The sequence below is a fragment of the Sphaerodactylus townsendi genome, linkage group LG03, assembly GCF_021028975.2.
Source record: "Sphaerodactylus townsendi isolate TG3544 linkage group LG03, MPM_Stown_v2.3, whole genome shotgun sequence".
Classification (NCBI taxonomy): Eukaryota; Metazoa; Chordata; class Lepidosauria; order Squamata; family Sphaerodactylidae; genus Sphaerodactylus; species Sphaerodactylus townsendi.
Window position 1 is genome coordinate 71,522,043 of NC_059427.1, and position 24,243 is coordinate 71,546,285.

The 24,243-nt window shown below is 44.4% G+C and overlaps 1 protein-coding gene across 2 annotated transcripts in view; it reads left to right on the forward strand.

The window, feature by feature from the left end:
• RNF123 (ring finger protein 123) overlaps positions 1–24,111 on the forward strand; it is a 110,150-nt gene extending 86,039 nt beyond the window's left edge. For both annotated transcript variants that reach the window (XM_048492196.1, XM_048492197.1), the window contains 4 exons: positions 4,344–4,486; positions 12,541–12,635; positions 15,330–15,415; positions 22,802–24,111. In XM_048492196.1, the coding sequence (XP_048348153.1) occupies positions 4,344–4,486; positions 12,541–12,635; positions 15,330–15,415; positions 22,802–22,901 (424 nt within the window). In that variant the 3' untranslated portion in view covers positions 22,902–24,111. The remainder of the gene's footprint in view (positions 1–4,343; positions 4,487–12,540; positions 12,636–15,329; positions 15,416–22,801) is intronic.
• Positions 24,112–24,243: the final 132 nt, after the last annotated feature.

Here is a 24,243-nt window from a genome sequence, read left to right on the forward strand (position 1 = left end):
GAGCCCTTCAGGGGAGGGCGGTATATAAGATTAATAACAATAACAACAGAGTGGGGAACTAATGTACTGGAGTAGTACTTTAACAGGCTCTTTTGAATGCTAGAAAATAAGCAAACTGTCTGGATTTATAAGTTTATATGGTTTCAGTAGTTCCTCAGATAGGATCGGTTTCTGATTCCCTGTAAGAAACACTGGTGACCCGTTAAGTCTTTCCTGAAGCAGCTAGCTGGAAATTCTCTCTGCAGCTGCAATCCCAAGCGTCGTGACATTTACAATCTCCTTTGAGGGTGAGGGTGATCAATCTTTCTAAGGCATTTCCTAGTCTTCAGGATACAGTTATGATGCATCCATCTTATTCTGTTCTGTACCAAGGCTGGAGTGACTGGCAGTGTGCAGGCTGAAGTAGGATGCCATTCTCAAAACAGTGTTGCTGGACTCAGAGGGACAGTGGGGACCTGGAAGAGATGGCCTGCCTGATGGCTGCAACAATTTAAAACATTCAGATTGCAACAATATCAATATTGTTGATATTTTTAGATTTGCTTTCAGGCCTCTCCTGGAGCAGCTGATTTGATTGTATTGTGTTCTACGTATAGAAGGGACATCCCTCATTAGATGAGTAGGAAGTGCACAAGAGCTCAGGTAGGTTCTGAGGCAGATTATTCCGCTGCCTCCCCACACTGATTCCTGCACTGCTTAATGTATTTGATCAATTTGACATCTACAAGGAAGAACATTAGTGAATTTTGCCTTCATCTTCCTTGAAGGAAAGAGGTGCCAGACAGTACTTGTCCCTACTGACAAGTCTGCAGTAAAGCATAAGATAGAACACAAACACTTATTTCTAGATAATGCATTGCTGACATCCCAGTAGGCAGACATACATAGCTTCAAAGATCTACTTTGCTGCCTGGCACTAACCTCTCCTCTGAGTATCTGGAATTTACTGGCCTGCCTCTGGAACAGGAATAGACAACTTTTTTTTTACCCAGTTGCCAAAAAACTCCCAACATCTACCTGTAAAGACATTGGTGCTTCAGCAAGTGGAGGAGAAAAGGGTCATACTTGGCCAGAACCCTGGCAGCAAGCTGAGTTCCAGTAGCACTGCCAGTACATGAGGGGCTTACCTTGAGTAGGATTTGGCCCTGCATGCCAAACAAAATGATCTAATGTGCCACTGTTCAGTAGGCATGCCACAGGTTGCCTATCCTTGCTTTAGATGGCTGAGGGGTATAGCTCAGCAAGAACCGGAGCATCCCAGTGTGTCCTGTATCTTGCTGACTCTGACTAGCCTAGTGTTAAAACCTGCAGTGATATATCTTTGGTCATTTCGCTCTGTCCTTTGTGCCAGTAGAATTGGTATGCGCAAACTGCCAGGCCATTTGATCAACTCAACATTAAAATACTTCTTTAGCATAACAGGTGATAAAATGTTGACAGTGTGCAACAGAGGGGTACATTGAACATCTCTGCTCAGCAAAGTTTGAAGCCTTCCTCCAGCTTAAGGAGATTTCTTCAATCTTCCTCCACAAAAGCCTCTTAAATTGGAGGAAGGCTCCTGACTTTGGAGAGCAGAGTGTGGCTCAATGTGCCCCAGAGAAGTCTTTCTGGAATGTTTAGTGTTATGAACCGTGAGTGTTGGAATGATGGCATTTTTCAGGTTGCCCCATTCAAAGGCCTCACAGTTCCTTCCATATGAAATAACATGCATGTAGACAACTGAGACACTTGATGGCTCAGTTGAAGTTGGGAGTGGGGATGAGCAGAGTAAAAGATTGTGGAGGTACACAGTTCTTATTTTATATATTGGTGAAAACAACAATAATTAACAAATAACAGATTGAGCGAAATCCTGATTATTCTTTCTGCTGACTAGTGTTGATGTATACAAACTCTGGGAGGAAGAATCCTCAATTCTAACTAGGTGGAAAAAAAGTACCATGTGTGTTATCTGCCCCAGGTTGAATACTGTTGAGAATCACTTCTTTTTCCTGCTTCCTCATGGCAACATGGTGCATTTGTTCACTTTCCAGGGTTTCCCCAGTCTTTCTCAAACTTGTTTTGCCATGAAGATTTGACAAAGGTTGCAGTAAAGCTGGGACAGCTGTTTTGTGGATGGGAAAGTTTGTATTTTCCCACCCACATACCACCCACATTTCCAGCCCTTTCCTTTGCAGGGATATAAGGGGAAAGGCATATATCTACGATAAAAAGGAGCTAGAGATTTATATATTTTAAAAAATTAAAGCTGGGAATTCGTAGAACATGTCATACTATTGATGTAATGATTTGAAATTTCAAATGAAAAATAATTAAAAGCCCCAGTGGTCCAGGGCAGAGAGGATGACTGCTATTGGGGGGGATGGGTGCAGGGAAAATGCAGACACACCTGCTGCATGGAAGTCCTGTTGCTGTTGCCATTAACATTGCACTGTACAGGCAGCTGCGTTGGCAGAAGGGAAAGCACCATTGCCTATCAGTGGACCTTGAAATGGAAATTCCAGCTTCAGCATGCTCCTGGTCTCTCCCCAGGGATCATGCCAGCTTTCATATCAGCAGGGCCAAGTCAGAAAACTGCCTATACACAGATATGACAGACATAAAAATCCAGATCCCCACAACACATGTGCCAGCTGTATGTGATGAGAACAGACACCCTTGGGGTAGCCCGAGCCCTTGTGTGGTGACTGCAGTTGTAATCACCCAGTGCAAGGCTCTGTACTTGTGTAGCTTGATTTGATTTCCAGTCATTCTTTATAGTTTGGCTTCTCCATCATTTTCATTGTTTTTAGCTGTTTGCCTTGCTAGATATGAGGACATGTTGCTGCGCAGTGATATTGAGACCTGCTTGTGATGAAAAAAGTATGGTTTGCTTTTGTTCATATAACAATGGAAAAAAGAGCATTTTGGTAGGTTAAACAACAGATGGAAATGTGGCTTCTGCGTAGCTGATGAAAGTAAAAATGTAAGGATTCAATGCATGTTCCAACTCACCTTAGGTGGGGAGAGGAGCTTCCCTTTCTTCCTGCCCATACTAAAAAAAACCTGCTATTCCTCTGACAGAGATGTCTTAAAGAGTTGAATCATCATCCTTGCCCCTCTCTTTTAACCTTTCTAGTAGGTTCTGTGAGAAGTGGGGAGAGAACTTTCCACGGTATGATGGGCTGTACCTTGTTGTTATGATTATAAGTAGAGAAAATGAATAGACTCTCCAGGGATATGAAAGTGGCAGGGCGGAGCCTAGGTTATACAATTTCTTAAAGGTGGGAGGGTGTGTATGATTTCAAGCAACATGTGCAGGTGGGGGATATATGGACTTTTGGTGTGTGAGTGGAACTATACCAGTAGTTCCCAACCTGTGGGTCGCAACCCCTTTGGGGGGTCGAATGACCTTTTCACAGGGGTTGCCTAAGACTTTCTTCATCAGTGTTCTCCATCTGTAAAATGGATAAATGTTAGGGTTGGGGGTCACCACAACATGAGGAACTGTATTAAAGGGTCGCAGCATTAGGAAGGTTGAGAACCACTGAATTATACCAACATTCAAAGGGGATGTATTTCCCTAACTTTACTGGCAAGTGTGGAGCTTCTGCTATTTGTACATCAACATTGCTTTCACAGGATACAATCCAGGATTCACTGGCATGATGTAAGCCGTATGTCAGTCAGTGTGGCTGCTAAGCAGCTGTCTCTTGCTCTTGAATCACATTTTGGAATGAAGTATCCTCTGTGTCTAGACCTGGTTTATTTGTCAGAATGTTATATCTTTTTCTCAGCTGTTCCCCCTCTGAGTCTTGGTGGTTCAGCTGTTAGAATGTTTGTTACTAATTTAGCTGTAGTTCATGTCTTTGTGTAAGCTGCTTCTGCAGGACTTAAGCCTTCTCTAGTTACATACTAAAATATGTCAGAATAATAGAACTTTCAGGTGTGCTCAACCTTTGAGAAAATCAGTTGTACCCAGGAAGAAAACCCACTGGGAAGGAAGTTGCAGGTTTCCTGAAAGGGTCAAACCCTTGTTCTTCAACAGGCAGCTAATGGGTCACATCAAGGGGCCCCTTATCTCTTCTCTTCCCTCCTTCCACTACCATGGTGCCTCTGCTTTTGTAGCTGCTCCAACTGGAGGGAGCCGTGGCTTCCCGGGCAGTAGGCCTGAGTCCAGTTCTAACCTGTGTGACAATTCTTTGGGCTAACAATATCCTCTTAAAGGCTGGAAGGTAGTCCTTTCTCTTTGCCCTCCATGGTTCAATGTTACTATGTTGTACAGGGTTTGCTGAGAGCTATGGCATGTGCTGCCATTCCAAGGCAAGGCCTTTAAGTAAGAGTTTGACTGTTTGTCTTTCCAGGGCTGAGCGGGCGACAGCTGTGCTGTTGGCAGATCCCTGTTTCCAGCTCTGTTCTATTCAGTACTTGCTGGGTCACACGGAGCCTTTAGTACTGGGAACGGCATCTTCTTCTGCTGACAAGAAACACTTCTCTCTGCAAAGCTGTGAGTATCTCCTGATTTGTCATGCTTAAATATGCAAGGCTGCTTTGCCTCACATGGCTGTGCCGTCTCTTGCCAGTTTGGCCACTGCTAGTGCCATCTGTAGAAAAGGCAGCAAGGTGGTTGCTGTGTAAAAACTTTGAATACGGTTTCATGGGCATCTTGGTCTTTTATTTTTGGCCATCTCTTTTTGCTGTTCAAAGTTTCCTTTGTACTTGAGAATTTAGCTCCAAAACATGCCTTTTGAGAGCCAGCATGATGTAGTGGTTAAGGTGTCTGTTGTAGGGAGAGGGAGGGAAAGGAGCTTGTAAGCCACCTTGAGTCTCCTTACAGGAGAGAAAGGTGGGGTATAAATCCAAACTCCTCCTCCTCCTCCTCCTCCTCCTCATAATCATGGGGGAGACTGCCTACTTCTCCCTCTTTCCACACCGCACCCCAAACAGAAGACCAGATCTACAAGGAGCACAGAATGAGCCAAGCATTAGAAATAAGGATTTTTTTAAAAAAAATACGATAAAACAAGATAAGATGAAGTTATGTCTTTGTATGAGAGCCAGTGTGGTATAATGGTTAATGGTACATGGATTCTAATCTGTAGAACTGGGTTTGATTCCCCACTCTTCCACATGGATTTATTTCCCAACACCTATACCTTCCTGTTGAGTGATCTTGGGTTAGTCACAGTTCTTTGGAACTCTCTCAGTCCCACCTACTCACAAAGTGTCTGTTGCGGGGAGAGGAAGGGAAAGGAGCTTGTAAGCCCTTTTGAGTCTCCTTAGAAGAGAGAAAGGGGGGGGGGACATAAATCCAAACTCTTCTTTTTACTGATGAAGATTTTAACACCTGATACTGGGAGGGAATGAGTAAAAATCTGCCAGTTCAGGGCTGGCCTATCTGCTAGGCACACCTAGGCGATTGCCAAGGATATCAGAGGTAGAAGGGCGGGTGGTCATCAGCCATGTTGCTGGCATCAGGGTCTCCTGCAGCAAGCAGCAACACTGGAGAGGCAGATCAGTTGGTGAAGCTGCTTCCTTCCCTCTGTCTCAAGGGCAAGCTTCCTCTTTCCTTTGCCAGGGCCTGGCCTTCCTTCCCTTGCTGCCTTCCTATAGGGATAAGGTAACTCGGACCAGCCTGTGAGGGTCTGAAGGACCAATCAGAAGTGTCAGGGATATTAGTTGCTTGCATTGCCACTGTTAATGTCTGCTGTCCTCTAATGCAAGGGTGCAGTAATTGACACTGGTAGTTTCTCACTTTGGGGCCTGAAACATATGACCAGGGGATGGAAATTGTCCACTCACTGTGGCATGGGAGTGAGCCATCCTCCTTACTGCATTGGTTTTCAGTATGTCAACAGTTTGCATTTTTTTAAACTTTTTTTTACTTTGTTACAAAGCCTTTTGTGGGACCTTGGGAGATTTAAAAAAAAAATAAAGTCACATCTGACATATTGCAACCTTTGGTGGGATTCTGAAGGCAAAAGATGTTCAGAGCTGATTTGTCATTGGCTATGTCACAACCGTGTGGCATAGTGGTTAAGTGCTTGCACTGCCACTCACACGGTCAGGTGTTCGAGCTCCCTGTGGGTCAGATATCCTGGCAGCTGGCTCATGGTCAATTCATCCATCCATCCATTTCTTGGTCGGTAAATGAGTATAACTAAAGGGGAAACTTTGCCTTTTTTTTTAATGTCACAACACTGGTATTTCTTGGAGGTCTCCCATCATCCAAATACTTGCCTGGGTCAACCCTGCTTAACTTCTGACATCTGATGAAATCAAGCTAGACTGAGCTATACAGATCAGAATAATTTGAGAGATAGCTGCCAACAAATACAAACACACAAATAAATTCTATAGACTAAAATACAAGCCAAAATACAAAACGGTGTATTAAAACTATCCAAGGCCATGCCATGCTCCTGGACTGTTCCGTAACAAGACTTCATGTTCAAATGATTTCCTTTATTGAAAACAAGGCACCAAATCAGCTTCCATTATACCCTCACTCCATTCTCCCCCGCCCATGTAGCTTAGCAGCACCTACCAGTGCCTCTCAATCTCATGGGAAAGTGAGGGTGCTGCCTCCATTGAAGCAAAACAGCCCACGCTCCCCAAGGCTTTGAAGTGTAGAAACCAGCAGATGTCTAATGAGCAGATTAGCTCACACCGGAAACGAAACTTCAAAGCAAGCAAGACAGAGAGCAGGCAGACCCAGACAGGGGATCCCACCTTCTGGTCAGGAGACATGACAGGATTCAGCCGGAGCAAGACCAGATCATGACACGTCATCATGTCTGATCACTAAAACCCACTTATGTGGGAAAGATCTGTAGCTCTTGTTTTGTGGTGCCCATTTCTAAGAAACCTGAGCCTGATATGCCTCCCCCTTCCCTCAGATTACGCCTTTTATATATAACTAAGGTTGATGTTGAAAAGCTTCTGAAAATGGTGGAAATTTGGAGGATGGCCCAAGAAGAGAGGCTTTAAATTAAGCTGCAGTGGCTTGTGAGGCTAAAAGGGAGGAGAGGAAAACAATGTAAACTGCTTTGGGCCTCCACTGATGATAAAGAGGAATTTTTTAAAAGGCAAAAGATGATTTTCTTTTATTCCTTTTGTGTGGTTATTTGCTGGCTGTGTTTTGAACGATCCTGTGTATTTCACTGTGATTGGTAATGCTGAATTCTCATCTCAGCCTATTACATTTTTAAACACAAGCCACCTTGAATACTATTTCACCAGCCGTATGTTTGATAGAAAGAGAGACAGATAGAGCAGAAAAAGAGTGCTTCTCTTTGTGCAGAAGCATTGCTCCTCATAGCAGGGCACTGCTGGAAAGAAGCGTTATTTGCCATCCCTAAATAGAAACACAGAGAGGGAGAGAAGCGAGCCCTTGTCCTTCACTGTGCACTGTGCCCTTGGAATTCGCAGAGATGCAGAGAAGAAGCAATTGGAGGGCTGAGATGGAGGAAACTCTGTTCCTTGAGGAACAGAGCAGGCTTTATTTACCCATCCTCTAGAAGCTGCTAGTTCCATGGAAATCTTGAGCTGTTGATAAAACAGCATTAAATAATGGAAGGAGGGAAAGCTGCTGAAGCATAAATTACGGGGAGAGAGGAATCCCTGCAGTGGGCACCGAAGCTTCATCTGAGCTGAGCTGTGGTTGCCTTGTCAATTTCCATTCCAGATGCAAACAGACTGGCTGGAGTGATTGAGGCCTGGGGAGTTGGAAGTTTTTATTTTCCAGCTGAATGCAGGCAAGCAAATAAACTTGCACGGTGTTTACAGAACAGAGGCATCTGAAAACAGCCATTTAGCCCATATAACAAACCACATCTTATGTTGGGGTGATCTCGGCATCCTCCTTTTGATGACTCCCTGGTGAGTTTGTTCTGATCCGAGGAATGCTCTGTCCCAGAGAAATTGGAGAGAGCTTTCATAGTTTCTCCTCTGTGGTTCAGATAGTTGTACATTTGCTGAGCACTTCAAATTTAGAAGCTGTACTCTGAAAGGCTGTTGATGATCCCCGAGTCAATTAAAACAATTGAAATATCAATACAGAATGCTTCCCCCCCCCTTCAGTTATCTCTTCTTCAGCAGCTTCCTGTGTGTTCCAAGAGCTTTCGGTTTACTTCAAATAAGAGAAACCTGCAGGCTCATTGGGTGGCTGCAAAGTTCCTTGGGTGGTTGGTGCTGTGTGGAAGTCCACAGGGGTTTATGTCTGCTGCCCTTTCCTGCTTGCTAAAGTCAGTGCAAGTGGGGCTTTCCTTCCTGGCAGCAGCAGAATCCCTCTTCTTGCTGACAGCAGGGAAACATGTGCTACAAACAAGACAGCAGGCTGCAGAGAACGCCACAGGCAGATTTGCCTCTGTTTTTTTGTCATGCATTGTAAGTTATACCTAAAGAGGAACTGTTAATTGTTCCCCAGAAGGAGCCTTGCTGAGGTCTCCTGTGGGTCCTCTGCAATTAGACCTCTGCCCTCACCCTTTCTGATGGGTGCATACCACTACTTGCCGCAGAGTGCTCATATTCCCATCCTGGACTCATGATGCCCCACCCATCAGAGAGTGCTCTTTCTCTCACCCTCTTCACTGAAAAATGCAAGCTGCTTGTACATGTACATCATTTGATGAGGTTGGACCCAACTAAGACTTGGTGTGCTCGGAGCCCTCTGCTCAGTCACTGGCATAACAAGTATTAGTATTGGTTTATTCATTAGTTGTGGTATAGTGCCTTTGTCAGTAGTACACTGAGTTTCCCGTGGCTCTTTCTCTTTCCACATTTACATTATGTCTCCACATCTGTGTCCTTTGACATCTGTTAATTCCTACTGGGCTAAAGGAATGCTTCATTCCCTGATGGGAGGGGCTCCATAAGAACATAAGAACAAGCCAGCTGGATCAGACCAGAGTCCATCTAGTCCAGCTCTCTGCTACTCGCAGTGGCCCACCAGGTGCCATTGGGAGCTCACATGCAGTATGTGAAAGCAATGGCCTTCTGCAGCTGTTGCTCCCGAGCACCTGGTCTGTTAAGGCATTTGAAATCTCAGATCAAAGAGGATCAAGATTGGTAGCCATAAATCGACTTCTCCTCCATAAATCTATCCAAGCCCCTTTTAAAGCTATCCAGGTTAGTGGCCTTCACCACCTCCTGTGGCAGCATATTCCAAACACCAATCACACGTTGCGTGAAGAAGTGTTTCCTTTTATTAGTCCTAATTCTTCCCCCCAGCATTTTCAATGAATACTTCCTGGTTCTAGTATTGTGAGAAAGAGAGAAAAATTTCTCTGTCAACATTTTCTACCCCATGCATAATTTTATAGACTTCAATCATATCCCCCCTCCCTAGGGCAAATGAGCTCAATCCTTTGGGGGAGGGGCTTTGACTCAGTGGAAGATCCTCTGCTTTGCATGCAGAAGGTCCCAGTTTCCATCAGTGTCCTCTCTAGTTAAAAGTGCCCGCCACTGCCAGTCTGATCAGATCGTACAGAACACGATGAGCCGATCGTCTGATTTAGCATAAACCAGCTTCCCGTATGTTCATGCGCTCAATCAGACGGTGATGCCTCCTCTTGGGAAGTGGGAGATTACCCTGAGGCACCTCCATCAGTGTCCATTTCCCAGTCAAAAAAATGCTGCTGGAAGCAGAGCAGAGATTATTTTGCCATCTTTTTAGCCTCACCTACACTAAGGGAACTAAAAGGAGGGCAGGAGGATTCTCATGGCACTCCCTGAAGCATTTGTCCTATTGGAAAATGCTGTAAGGGCCACTGGGACAGTCTCCTGTTTCCTGATGGAAGGGGATTTAGGGACTGGTGGTGCCTTTTCTTGCTGGGAAAACTCCCTTAGATCAAGGGTTCCCTGGAAAGTCCCCTGGTACCCTTCCTCCTGAGAACTTTTGGACTGTCCTGGTGAGAAGACCCTCTTCCAGCATAGTACTATTTTATTTTATTTTATTTTATTGGCTTTAATAGGTCGCCTCTCCCCTTCTTGGCTCAGGGTGACTTACAACATAAATATAAACATCTGTCAAAAACATAAAATCATGTACAGATATTAAATATATTTAATTAATCTCAATAATTTCCCACTAATTCAATCCAAGAGGCACCATGTATCAAACCTATAGGGTGACACAAATTCTAATTATCTGAAAGGAAAAAGAGAACAGGGGAAGTGGGAGGGGATGGGGAGGCCGGATGGTAATATGGCCACCTCAGCCATAGACCTGGTGGAACAGCTCCGTCTTGCAGGCCCTGTGGAATTGCATAAGATCCTGCAGGACCCTGGTCTCATTGGACAGAGCATTCCACAAGGCCAGGGCCTACAAATCTAACCTAGCTTCTCTGGGGCCAGGGGCCACCAGCAGATTATTATTCCCTGCTCTTTGGGAAACATACCAGGAGAGATAGTCCCTTAGGTACATGGACCCCAGATTGTTTGGAGCTTTCTGTGTTAAGTACAAGCACCTTAAACCTGATCCAGTGCCTCACCTGGAGCCAATGCCGCTGGTGGATCACTGGTTGAATGTGCGTCAGCCATGGGTCCCTGTCAGGACCCTCACTGCTGCATTTTGGACCAACTGAAGCTTCTGGAGCTGGCCCAAGAGTAGCCCTATGTGAGTTGCAGAAGTCTAACTGGAGGTGACTGTTTCATGGATTACTTTGGCCAGATGGGGTTGGGAAAGGTAGGGTTCTTTGCCTGGCACAAATGGAAAAATGCTGAACAAGCTGTGTGTGCTACCTGGGTCTCCATGGTTAAGGAGGTATCTAGGAGCACACCCATATGCTTAACGGTAGACACGGGTTACAGCTGGACACCATCCAGGATCAGTAGTTGGCACTCTCCACCTGACCCATGCCAATCCAACCATAGAACGTCTGTCTTCGATGAATTCAATCAGCTCTATTACATCTATCCAAACAACTGACCAGAACTTCTGGGGCAGCTTCCAGCCGACCTCCCATCAGCAGATATTACTGGGTGTTATTAGCATACTGATGACAACCCAGTCCAAACCTTCAGATTAACCTGGTGAGGTGGCCCCATAAAGATGCAGAATAATACTGGCAAGAGAATAGCCCCTTGTGGCACACCACTTTCCAAGTGGTGGGCGGAACTGCTCTTGCTAATTGATATGTCCCCGACCCTGGAGAAATAAGTGCAGCCATTGCAGGGCTGAACCAATAGACCTATAACAAAATAACACCAGCCTGATGGTACCCGTGCAGTGTTCCACATGAGGAAGAGATTAAAAGAAAATATCCCATAGAAATAAGTGAAGCCAAAACAAAAAATGTCTTTATAAAAAGGTTCATTGTGAAAGAGAGAAAAAAAGGGGTGGAAAAAGGTATAACAAAATACAGGATCAAGAACACAGCAGCAACAACATGCAGATCAATTCAAATGAAAAGCAATACAGTTGAACTAATTGAGGTAAACCTGGAAAAAGAAGAAGCAGAAGAAGAAGAGGAAGAGGAAGAAGAGTTTGGATTTATATCCCCCCCTTTCTCTCCTGAAGGAGACTCAAAGGGGCTTACAATCTCCTTGCCCTTCCCCCCTAACAACAAACACCACAACAAAAACCTGTTACCTATGCTGAAGCTAGTTCCTTGGAGTATGTGCAGAATTCATTGTGGTAACAAGAAGTTACAGTCCTTAACCTTCATCTAACTTCCTGTGGACCCAGTTTTTTGAAAACTGGTTGAAAACCGAAGATAAAGGATGATCCCAAATGTACAGATATGCTCAATTAAGTTGAACCTACTACAGGCTCCTTTCTAATAGTGACACTTTTCCCATGCAAATCTCCATCTCCGATGTCATTGGTTACCTTTATCTATTAGATCCATATCCCATACCCGCATCCATCCAGCTCTGAACTAACATGACAAAAATTGACTGCTTCCTCTGGGTCTGCCAAAAACTTCACCCGCTGGCAGCATAGTTACCAATTCCAGCTTGGAAAATGCTTTCAGATTTGGGAAGCGGAGGTACCTCAGCAGGGATGTGATGCCATAGAATCCATCCTCTTAAGGCTCCATTTTTCTTCAGGAGAACTGATCTCTGTCTAGAGATCCGTTCTAATTCTGAGAGAACTCCAGGCTCCACTTTGAGATTGGGAACTCTAACTGGGAGATGGGGCAGGTATTCCGGTGGATCCTTGGAAGGTGCCCTAGCATCTAGTTTGTGTAAGGCAAGAAGCTGTGGCTGCTCTGTACTCTCAAAAGATATTCCAGCACATAGACTGGACTCTGCTGGCTTAAAAGAAAACTACACCTGCCTTTCTGCCTCATATGTCATTACTTCACACAACACATTGGTGATGTTGAACTCAATCTGGTGATTTCTGTTTGCACTTCATGGGGTTAATGATAGGCTATGCCATCATGTGGCCAATCCTCATTATTGCAGTTTCAATTTAATTCCATAAATGAGAAGGGACTGAGGAAAGGAATATGTCATCGATGCTCCCCTCCTCTTTCCCACTCTGTGCTGTAATAACAGAATCTATACACACATGCACCTCCATTTGTTGTTGTTCTTTGTTTTTCTTCATAGACACTGACTACATTAGCCAGGAAGAGCTAGCCAAGGTGGAACAAATGCTGGGTCATCTGAGTGAAGAGTCCAAGCAGGCTGCAGCTTCTACCTTGGTGAGTGCCCCAAGTCTCTTATTCTTGGTACATTATAACTGCAATAGCATGAAGGTTCTTGCCGTGGGATCTACTAGTGCTGTGTAGCTACCAAGTGGGTTGCCTCCCAGTGCTGAGGATCTCTGTTTTCTGGATAGCTAAACCTGGTTTAATCAAAGAATCATAAAGTTGGAAGAGACGCCCCCCCCCAAGTCCAACCCCCTGTCATTCAGGAAGACACAATCAAAGCACTCCTGACAGATGGCACTCTGGCCTCAGTTTAAAACTTCCAAAGGAGACTCTGCCACCCTCTGAGGCAGTATCTTCCACTGTCAAACATCCCTTACCATCAGGAAGTTCTTCCTAATGTTTAGGTGGAATCTCTTTTCCTGTACCTTGAATCCGTTACTCCTTGTCTTAGTCTCTGGAGCAGCAGAAAACAAGCTTGCTCCCTCTTCAACATGACATCCCCTCAGATATGACTATCAAGTCACTCTTTAACCTTCTCTTCTCCTGACTAAACATACCTAGCTCCCTAAGCCGCTCCTCGTAGGGCATGGAGTTCAGACCTTTTACCATTTTGGTAACCCTCTACTGGACCCATTCCAGCGTAACATAGTTAAGCATAATATGGTCTCAGATGGCTATGTATCAAGGCTTCATTGTAGTGGGTCTCCATGCAGTTGGTCTAAGCCTGAGCCTTGGAAGAAATGAGGGTTGCCACATCCAGTCCTTCTCGTTCAGTGGCTGACAAACAACTGAAGAGCAGACAGATATCCTAAAGGTGCAGTATTCCATCGCATTTGGTGAAATTAGATCCCATATCGTGTTAAATCTTTGACTGTTCCCCTACAATCCACATTATCCCCCTTTTCAAACTCATTCTTCCTCAGAGCTTGCTTAAAACGTTCAAGATTCTGTGAAACAAACAATCCTTAAATCTTAGGATTTGAATCTTGGTCACAGAACCAACAAGGCAAAATAAACAAAAGACAGGTCTGATAAAGATGCATCAATTGAAAACCTAGAATTGTGTGTCTTTGATGCATAATGTTGGGATGGTGGATGTGGTGTAGAAAGTATCCTGGAACAATGGGCAAAAAAGAAGAATAGTGGCTGCCCAGAGAGATTCTGGGAGCTGAAGTGCCCCAGCAAGTGCGATTGTGTCTGAATGACCTCTGAAAAGGAGCAGTGATCCATCAAGGAACATGATCTCTGCTGGGACTGGATCTGAATTATTAATGCAGCTGCTCCCTTTCCAGTTGCAGCGCAGGACCTGCATGATGGCCGCTGCAGAAGGAGAGAGGAGGCAGGGGACTGATGTGAAAGCTCTGTCCCTGCACTTGGGGAGATCCACAGAGCCGAGGCCGATCTGGAGGCAGAAAGTGAACCTTACTATGAAGGCTGGGTCTATTGCACTTTCAGTGTGTGGAGTTAGTAAAGCCAATGAGGCCTGAGCAAGCATACGTTGACCATTGGAGCCCAAAAGCTTTTTGACCCTTACAAATTTTACCAGCATTACAGTGAAAGGCCGCCCTCTGTGAATACTCAAGTGTACATATTCTCCCGACTTCAGTCTTCTGTACAGACAGAGCTGATGTCCCTGCACCAAGGGAGTGATTCATAAGACTTGAGGTTTTTAACTTGTATCTTGTAATTCCTTTTTGTCATATTTGAGGCTTCCACCAATGACTGCAGGACTACATGCTCACTGGGATTGCTTTTCCTCTTGGGCACAAACAGCCCCCCCCCCCTTTCATTTATGATACAATCTGCTTCTGTATTTCAAATCAGCTCTTCTAAACCACAGACAGAAGAGAAATTCCTGGTAAATGGAATTTCTGGTCAATGAACCTTGGTTTTTTTTTAAAAAAAGAAATAGAATTATGCAGAATCTTTTTCTTCCATCCACTTTACATGGTAAGGGAATGTCTAGGATTGCATCCCTGCACATCAGACCTTCTTCCTTTTCCATAGCAGTGGGAGATTAATTTGACCATTGCAAATGCCTTAACAGACCAGGTGATCGGGAGCAACAGCCGCAGAAGGCCATTGCGTTCACATCCTACATGTGAGCTCCCAAAGGCACCTGGTAGGCCACTGCGAGTAGCAGAATGCTGGACTAGATGGACTTTGGTCTGATCCAGCTGGCTTGTTCTTATGTTCTTATGTTCTTATTCTTCCCGTAAAGATTTGAACCAAAATGGAGAAAGAAGGCCTATCACTGCTTCATGTGTGGGCAACTGAGCCTGTTCAGTGCAGCAGATCTGCATCTAAGGCCACTTCCTCTCTTCCACCCGTCAGAGTAGAGCAGAAGCTGATGTAGAAGATACTGTGTCCTCTCAGTCACCAAGAGAATATCTTGCCCAGTCATCTCAGGAGAAGCAGCTCCGCTTTTCTTGTACCTTAGAATAGGGGGATCCATTCTCCACCTACAGAGACCCATCTCTGGTACCAGAGCTTCTGGATAGGGGAAGGCAATAAAGTTTAGTTTGATCTTTAGCAATGTTATTTTGGTATGAGCCCTAAGATGGAAAGTACAAATCCACTCACAGCTCCAGCCTTGAGAATCATATTGCAAAACTTTGTTCTATTGACTATAAAGGCCTGTTGCTCTTTTCTAAGAGCATTTCCATTGTGAGTCACCATGCACTTAAACTTGATGTAGGCTGATGTTGGCAGCTGCTAATGTGTTGAGTTCTGTTCTTTCTGCAGCCCACCAGTGAGGAGGACCTATGCCCTATCTGCTATGCTCATCCAATTTCTGCTGTGTTCAAGCCATGCTCCCACAAGTCCTGCAAGTGAGTAACCCCCTGGGGGAGTGGGCTGTTCTTTATCTTCGGCTATTAGTTGGCTAGCAGGAGTGATAGAAGGTGGTGCGCTTTAATCAGCCTAATTTAGTTTTGTCCACTTTAATCCCTTGAAGTTTCTAAGTTGGATTTTCCTTCATGAGTTTCCCTAGTTGGGAGATTCCTGAATGGGTGTTTAAGGTATCAGGGCAATAGTTCTTCCATTGCACAAGGCTGTGTATAATGTGATGGCACTGGAAGCATGCAGTTGGGCACCAAAGCTGGAATCCAGCATCTGGAGAATCTCAGGTTTCTTTTGTTCCAAAATAGCCTTTTAACCCCCAAAGGCTACAAAGCGTTTGGCCGAGGGAGGCTTAATCAATTTTCCAGCACTGATGTGATGGTGCATCGATGCCTTCCATCGCCGTGTCCTGTGGAAACATTATACACAAGTTTGCAAGTGGCTCCAGGAGGTAGGATTCTTGATTACCTGGAAAAGCACTTTCCTTCAGTAAGGCAGGATCATACTGCAGATGTCACCAAGAGGTCCTCCTTTCACCTCCCAAGCCAGCCTGGTTAGTAGTAAGCAAAGCTTGTGATTTTGTGACGATAACATCACATTTAAAAGAAAAAGTGCTCCTCTTCTTGCCTTTCCTTACATCTGTAACTAAGGTTAGATGATACACTCACATGTTTCGACTGGTGATCTGATGTCTGGCAAGAGTGCTTGCAGTGAGTGTTGATCATTTCAAACATTAATCTTTATTGCTTGGTAAAAGGTTTTTTTTTTTAATTCTCTGGAGCTATGGAGGACTTGCCTCGTAACTCACTACAAACTTGCTGAAGGAAGCTGAGGAAGTCAGCACTTGGGGAGAAAACCAAAGACAGATAGTTAGCCAGACATTCTTTCAAATGGCTTGGAATAAAAACTCTGGTCAGCTGAAATGTTCTAGTCGCCACAAGCTAAAAAGTTGGGGAAATCACCACAGAGTCATTGAGGTGGAATCTGGGGATGGTAAAAGCATACAGTGAGTCATCTAAATGAACTTCATGTGTCACATGAAAAGAAGAGTATCCCCATGATTTCTGCATTGTCTAGATGAAGCCATTGTTAGGGTTAGGGTAGGAACAGAAGTCTGTGGCAGGAGGCCTCAGGGGGGCAAAACCCTACCTGGTCCCAATAGTATGCCTCGCAGCTTTGTACACTTTACCTCCTCCTGCCCCTTCCTGCATGGCAGGAAAGATTCACAGTATTTGCTACTTCAGCAGTGAAAAAGATCAATAGGAAGTCCAGTTTGTATGGATACTCCTCAAATGCTATAATGGAGAAACAAAAGACAGGAACAAGCTTGCCCAGCTGCTCCTACGCTTAGGAAAGAAGAATGGAAATCCCAAATAGCTTTGATCCTTTTGTGTTACTGACTCTTCCAGTCAACCTGGGAACTTCAGGAACTGCGAAGTTAAATGGCAACCCCCTGAACCTACAGCAGTGCGTAGGAATATCCAATCCAAATTCTGAGGAGACAAGAAGCCACACACAGCCTTGCTGTCATGGAAACTGTCTGTACCATCAAGATAGGGAGTCATCTTTAACATTTTGCTAGATCATGAGAGAGGTCAACTTTCAACCTTCAGCTACTGTGGAGTTGCCCTTATGGGTATACCCTGCAATTAGAAAACTCCCCAGCAACAGTCTTGTTCACACTCCAAGTACTAGGGATTGAATCCTCCAGTGGATTTCTGTTCATAAAACATTATCACCTCCTCCTGCTACCAAAAGTGCTGCTCACTCAAGGAGAGGTGAGGATCTGCAGGAGAGGGAGGAGTGGCAAAAATTATTCCCCCTCCCCCCGTTGGCACCTGTGGAAATTGGCACGTGGTGTCATGCAAGTCTACATGTCCTGTCAAACACCAGCTTCTCTTATAGTGACTAAGCTCTTTCTTCCAACCCAGATTAAGAAGATTAATTCAATCATTTTACCATCTTCAAAAGAGAATAAAAATGCAGACTATCCTGTAGCTGAAGTGGTTCAATTACAGGATGAAAAACAACACTTAGGGACAGAGGTCCTTAATTCTGTAATGTTTGTAATCATATACAAGGACTTACTGCCTTCCACATACCTCATAAAGGCATGTTCAGCAGACAGAAAATGACTTTTTTATGCTGGATATATAGTGAGCCACTGAGGACTCTCATTTTGTTAGCACCAAAAGTGCTGGTGACACGAGTGGCATGCCAGCATTTCTGGGGCTTGCGAGTTTCCCTGGATTACGTCCTCATCAGTTCACACCACTTCTCACAAGGGATGCAGCTTTGCCTGTCTTGAGGACCATGGGTTCATTGGCAACAGAGCCAGGAGCATCTTCAAAGCCTGAATACTGCATGCCTGGATGTGAGCACTCAACAGAAATTTCTTATTATAGAAAGACAGATTGCTATTGCTCTTTCAAAAGGAGGACTTTGGTGTTGCCAGCACATACCTTTTCCAGCAGAGAAGCACAAAGAATTACAGTGGTAGCTGACCATCTGTCACATAGGCTCAGGGACACTTGTTCAGGAATCAGTTTATCTGCTAATCAAGACAGATGCCAGGCTAGCAGGTTGAAGAGTTCAACTCCAGCACAAAGTGGCTCAAAGAAACTGTTCCACAGTTGACTGCATGGGGAGCATAAAGTGGCTGGTACTGAATACCTTTCAAGATCAAACCGTAGGCAGCTATGTGGTGGTCCGCACAGTTAATGTATGTCTGAAAGCTTATATAAACAGGAGAGGTGCCACAAGGTGAAGAAACCTCCACAAGGAAGTCTGTTGGATGTTGATCTTGGTGAACTGTCAAAACACATTACAAGAGAGTCAAACATGACAGCAAACTGGTGCAGCAGAAGAGCCTTGAGCCAGACAGAATGACATTGCATTTGGAGATCTTCCCACACATCTGCAAGAGGTTCAAGGTAATCTGGTAGGGCTTGTTCACAGCAATAGAGATTTATTGATTCTCCTAGCTCTTTGCGTGGCCTTCATATCTGAAGGGCAACATGTCCAGAGGCTATAGCCAAAGCATTCATTCTGCCTTGGGTCTGAACTGTCCAGACAATCCTCATCAGGCCTTTTCTCCATTCTTACCTGATCTCCAGGTTCATAACATGACACTGTGTGTGGCTATCCTGATTGCCCTACTCTGGCCTAGCAAGATGCATTTCATCTACTGTAAGTTGTCAACCCAGCCAAACAAGACAACTTAGGGACTGAAGAGCATCTTCAACCAGACCTGTTATAACTTGCAGACGAGAAGTCCAGTGACAGCATTTATGGGAATTAGGTTACACTGACAATGCCGGATCACTTAATTATCTTTGCATAGTCAAGGCACCAACAGAGTATCCATCATTATCAGACTTTTCCTCCTCAGTGGGACAACCAGGGGATTGATCCAGTGGTTACAGACATCCATTCTCCTCTTAGAGATTCTTCAGAGTGGCCTTGATAAGGGCTTGAATACTGACAGATGAAGAAACTTATTGTTTTCTGACATTCTTGGTCACAGGAAAGGCAGATCTCAAACCTACCGCATTAGTAGGTTACATACAGCGACATTGCTACCCAATCCTTCTCATACTCAGATTCTCCACTTAGTAATTTGATGTGGTCAGCTCTGACCAGAACACCCATTGAGTAACTGGCAGCATGCCCCCTTAAGAGAGTTAACGTTTAAAATAGGTTTTTTTTCCTAGTAGAGATTCAAGACACTGGTAGGATGGTGGAACCTAATGCTGTCTCAATAAATAAGAAATTGTGCATTGTTTAGGAGGATAGGATTCAGAACAAAACCCACCCTTCCCTAAAGTTTGATTCTTAATCCTTCCTTCCATCCAAATCATGCATATCTCAGGCAAAAACAGGAGTCCACCTTTGCCATGAGAAGAGATCAGCTTCTATATTTAAAGACCTAAAGAATCTTGATAGGTGGAAACCCTTTTTGTTTCATTTGGACACTTCCATGTGGGCGGGAGTTTTTCCTCTCTGCTATCACCAGGTGGCTGAGAGATTGCATAAAAAGGGCATGTTAGTATTGTAGCACCTCCTTGCCTAGTAGGCATTATGTTCATTCATTTCTTGTACCTGTAGTAGGTGTCCTTTTCATTGAAGTAGCCTGCAAAGCTGCCACATGGTAACCAGTTCATACTTTTATGAAACATCATTGCCTAATTAGCTTGTATCTGCCAATGCAACTCTGGAAAGGCAAGTTCTTTAGAAGGTAATGTGTGTGTAATGGGCAACATTCACATTGTAATTTTTATGCAGAGTTGCAGGCTCTAGTTTGAAAATAGTTTGTATTTTTTGGATTTCAGGAATGGGTTGCATATCAGCATTCTGGAGTATTTCTCCCCCTATACATGATTTCAGGATTCTAATTTGGGTGCTTTTTTCATTTCAACATTTTTCAAGTTCAATATTCCTTATGGAGGTCTCTTTCCAGGATGCTGGAGTGGCTGTTTTGCAACCAAATATGCAGGGAACCTAGAACAACCTGTCCTCTAAATACTCACCAAGTTTCAATCAAATGGAATGAAAGAGGTGCCCAAAGCCAATCCTTCTTGTCTCCATTGTTTCTTATTGGGGCAGATCTATGTTTTCATCATGGCAAAACAACTAAAACTAAAATCCAGTCACACAAGAGCAACTACTGGCTAAAACCTTCCCATGGCAAACCAAACCAATGCCAAACAAGATAAACCCTGCAGGACCAGGCCAATGTGGTAAGCCCAACAAAACCAATGAAAAACCAGAGAATCGAAGCCAAAACCAGGCAAGCTAGTACTAGATCTTGCAAGATAACCACACACCCATCATTTCCCCAAGGAAGGTCTTGGAAAGCAAGAAGAGGGGATTTGGGGGCACCCTCTGAGTCTGCAGCCTGTTTTATCAGTGGCTTGCAGGACCCTACGGACACAGTTTGTGCTTCCTCCTGCTCCTGTAGAGAAGAAACACAACAACAGTGCAGTATGCATGAGCTTTATTTTAGGTGCTTCTGTGGGTTCTGCTTGATTTGTCTATTTTGTTAAACATTTGTACTCCAATTATATTTGAGGGGAGGAATGTTTTTGAGAGTAACAACATACACCATATTTATTTTCTGCACAGACTTGTGCTGAAAGATGCTGAGCCCCGTGACATCTCCCTAGCAGCTAGGGTTCACTTGAGGCTTTTCTAAAAGGTTCTTTATGTAGAACACAATTCAGAATGTGGATTTGAGATAGGGTAAATCAGATTGGACAACATCCCAGCTGTTTCTTTTGGGTGGAACATTTTACCCTCACACCCCAACACAGACTGAGAGGATGCAGTCTTTTGAAAGCTTAACAAAAGCCTGATTACACTGACTGAACACTAAGCTGAAATTTATATTGTGTTCTAATTTGGGTACCCAAATTCTTACCAACAATTAACTGTCATTAAAACATAATCAGAAGTTTCCTTAAGAAAAATTTAAAACAGGAACACCCCAAAACTCTATAATGTATCCCTTCAAAAACACAACTGTAAAACAAGAACCAGATGAATACTGACAGATAAACTTCTAAAGCATCAACAACCTGTGAAATCCCCCTCAAAACACAAAGTTTTTAAATTAAAATGCCAGTTAAAAATTCTAAAACAAACCAAGAGATCCTAACGATACTAAAACCAAAGAAGCTATTTCAAATGAACCAGAAACAAGCCCCCTAAGCTACAATGCACCAAGCCAAAAAAAGAAAAAACCCAAACAGAAAATATCAAAACAGTGTTTTAAAGAATGTTTTAAAACAAGTGCAAGCCAGTCCTGTCCCAAAACCAGAGGGTCTTCCCAGGCAGACAGAATTAATGCAAGGCACAGAGAGGCCACAGCTGCCAGAAGCACATCAGCCCTCTTCAAAATCTCTTCTTGGAATCAGGCTAATTTCTATTCTGCCAGCTGAATACCTTTTTCCATGTTCCTTTTTCATGGTCCTTTTTCCATGCTCAGAAAAGTATAGACTATGAAAAAAAGAATTGTGATTGGGCAGATGGCTCTCCCCCTAACATGTGATCCCATTTTCCTAGGAGAATTGCCCCTCCCTCCTATTGCCTAGGAAATCTGTTGAATGGGTGCGGGGGGCGGGGGGGGGGCAGTTCTGGAATCTTTAAAATACCAACCACGGATATATCTGAATTTCCAGAATCCAGAATTTCCAAATCCAGAATTCTGAATTTCCAAGAATCCTGAATATCATCCAAATCCCTGAAAAAGACTGATAAGGTCTTTCTTGAGTATACATGTAAACCACATATATCATATTGCACATCCCTAGCTGTTATCCAAAACACTGGGGTCTGCCCCTTTTAGAGTGGGGAATTAGCACGGGCAGAACTGCTTTAGCGAGAGGCTTGATAGCTTTACGGGATCTTTTCCACCAGAGTTTATGGAGGTGGTTTCCGCAAGAAATCTGCAGTAATCAGGAGTAAAGGTTTTAAGAGTTTTATTTAAAATAAAATAATAAATGTACAATCACACAAATGGTCAAAGCGCACAGAATTTATACAGTTCTAAGATATAGTGTTGAGGACATAGGCCTAGGATAGAGAAGGATTTTGGAAGAAAATAGGTAATAATTACCTTATCCTGAAGAAGGGTTCCAGAAAAGCAGTGTTCAGCGCCTGCATTGATCTCCAAGGTTGGAAGCAGATGGCGCTCAGCGTGATAGACACACTGGGCACAGACTGCAGGGCAGATGGTTAATTTATACTTTGTTCTTCGAAGGAGAGACCAGAAAAGGACGCTTAAGTTAAGCGGTGGATACTTAACCTTAATGGTCAACTCTTAGGCTTGATGTTCCAAGCTGGTGAGTGCTAGGAATTGATGAGATGTTAGGATAATGCTGATTCAGTAACAGCTTTGGGACTATGCCAATGTAAATGAAGGGAGTCTTTGAAGGGGTTAGTCAGAAACTAGAAGATGAGCTTAGTGTTTATAAGAATAGCTTGGCAGGAACTCTTGATGAAATCCCTTTTTTCACGGAGGCAGGTAGACCGAGGTTGGAATGAGAACTGTCTTCTCAAGCTGAAGGTATTGCCTTTTCCTAATCACTTTAGGAAAAGGTGAGGCAAGTTGTTTTGCAAGTTAATGTTGGCAGGAGGCTTGTCCAGGCAAGTTTCTGTCTTTATGGGTGATTCTGAACCGATGCAGAGGATGACAACTATCTTGGCACTGCAAGATTGGTGGGGTAGAGGCACTCCAGTCTTAAAAACATGGCCCCACCCACTATGGGTCTGTCTGGTAACATAGTGATGGTACAGGCAGTGGTGGTATGTAGGGTCAAGGTAATACCCTGCAACTGTGGACAAATGTTTAAGGTCTGCTATTCTTCTGTTTTTAGAGCCTGTATCAACCAGCACCTGATGAACAACAAGGACTGTTTCTTCTGCAAAGCCACCATTACGGGTGTGGATGATTACATTAAGCCACCCACCTCCTAGTGCCTGGACCCTGCAGGGCAGGGCGACGTGCCTGGGCAGCTTCTTCACACCATGGACTCCCCCTCCCCCCGCTCCAAGAGGACTTCTGTTCAAAGGCAGCTACAGTTCAGCATAGCTGAGCTCAGCTTTATTTATAACACCTCTTGCAGACCAGGCAAGGCTGTATGCACCACCTAGACCACATCAGACCCCAGTTCCCCCTGAATTTAGGTACACTTCCTGTTGCTGTCATTGCCTCCAAACCAACAGGTGTTAGGCTTTCCCCATGGGGGTATATACAAGGGGGCTGAACATGCTCAGGTTTTCTACCTCAGCCTGAATCTGTAGCTCCTTTCCTGCAGCTGGCCCTGGAACCCTGTCACAAGCTGTTGCTGGGACACATCCTCTTATGTGTGGTGCTCTCCCACAGCGAGCCTTCTCCCGGGAGGCCTGCTGCCCACTAGCCAAGGGTGTTCTTGCTGCTGCTACTGCAGTGCTTTGCTGTTTGACAATGTATGTGTGGGTCAGATATTTCGGTGGGCATACAGTTCAATAACCTATGTGCCTACCACCCGCTGTGTTAGCTTTTAATACTGAGGGAAACTGTGACCTGTGATTCACCAAGTGAGGCAGCTGAGCAGAGGCCTAGAGTGTGTGTCTGACTGCACCAGCTGTTTGCATTTGGCCATGCTGAAGGCAGCTGCGTAACCATGATAGAAAAGACACTAGGCCAGGTTTCTGGGTGGAAAGCCTAGAGAGGCACCTAGCGGCACACTTTCCTATAATTAACCTAGGTACAGAGGTGAAGCACACAGCCACCAAAGAGGAACAAGAGTATGAACAAATTGCTGAGGGTCTCTAAGGAAGCAAGTCAAATGCTGATGGGGTCAGGGTTTGGATAGCATGGGTGAGAGGCACTCATTAGATTGATTTTATAGGCTGCTTCGGAGGTGAATGTGATTGCACTGCTATCTTCCACCAGCAGAGGGTGCCCATGGCACCGGCCCTTCACTGTGTGACCAGTACTATACAGGAACAGGCAAGGATATTTTTTTCTAATTTACTGTGTGTGATTTGTAACCAGAAGCATTGGGGAGGGCAGCACACAATGCGCTTGGAGCAAGGAATTTAACTTATGTGCATCTACAGTTGTTTCTTCTTCCTTCCCACCCACCCAAGGGAGTGTTACTTCTGTACAACGGATTATTATTAAATTATTATTCCTTACAGACATGCTGTGTATACATCTCTACCACTGTGGGATACCACCCTGGAGGCAGGTCCAATTTGTAAAACAAAAGTACTAGTGGTTGGTCTGGCAGCCTCAGGAATACATAGAAGAAGACCTCTTAAGGAGTCTCTT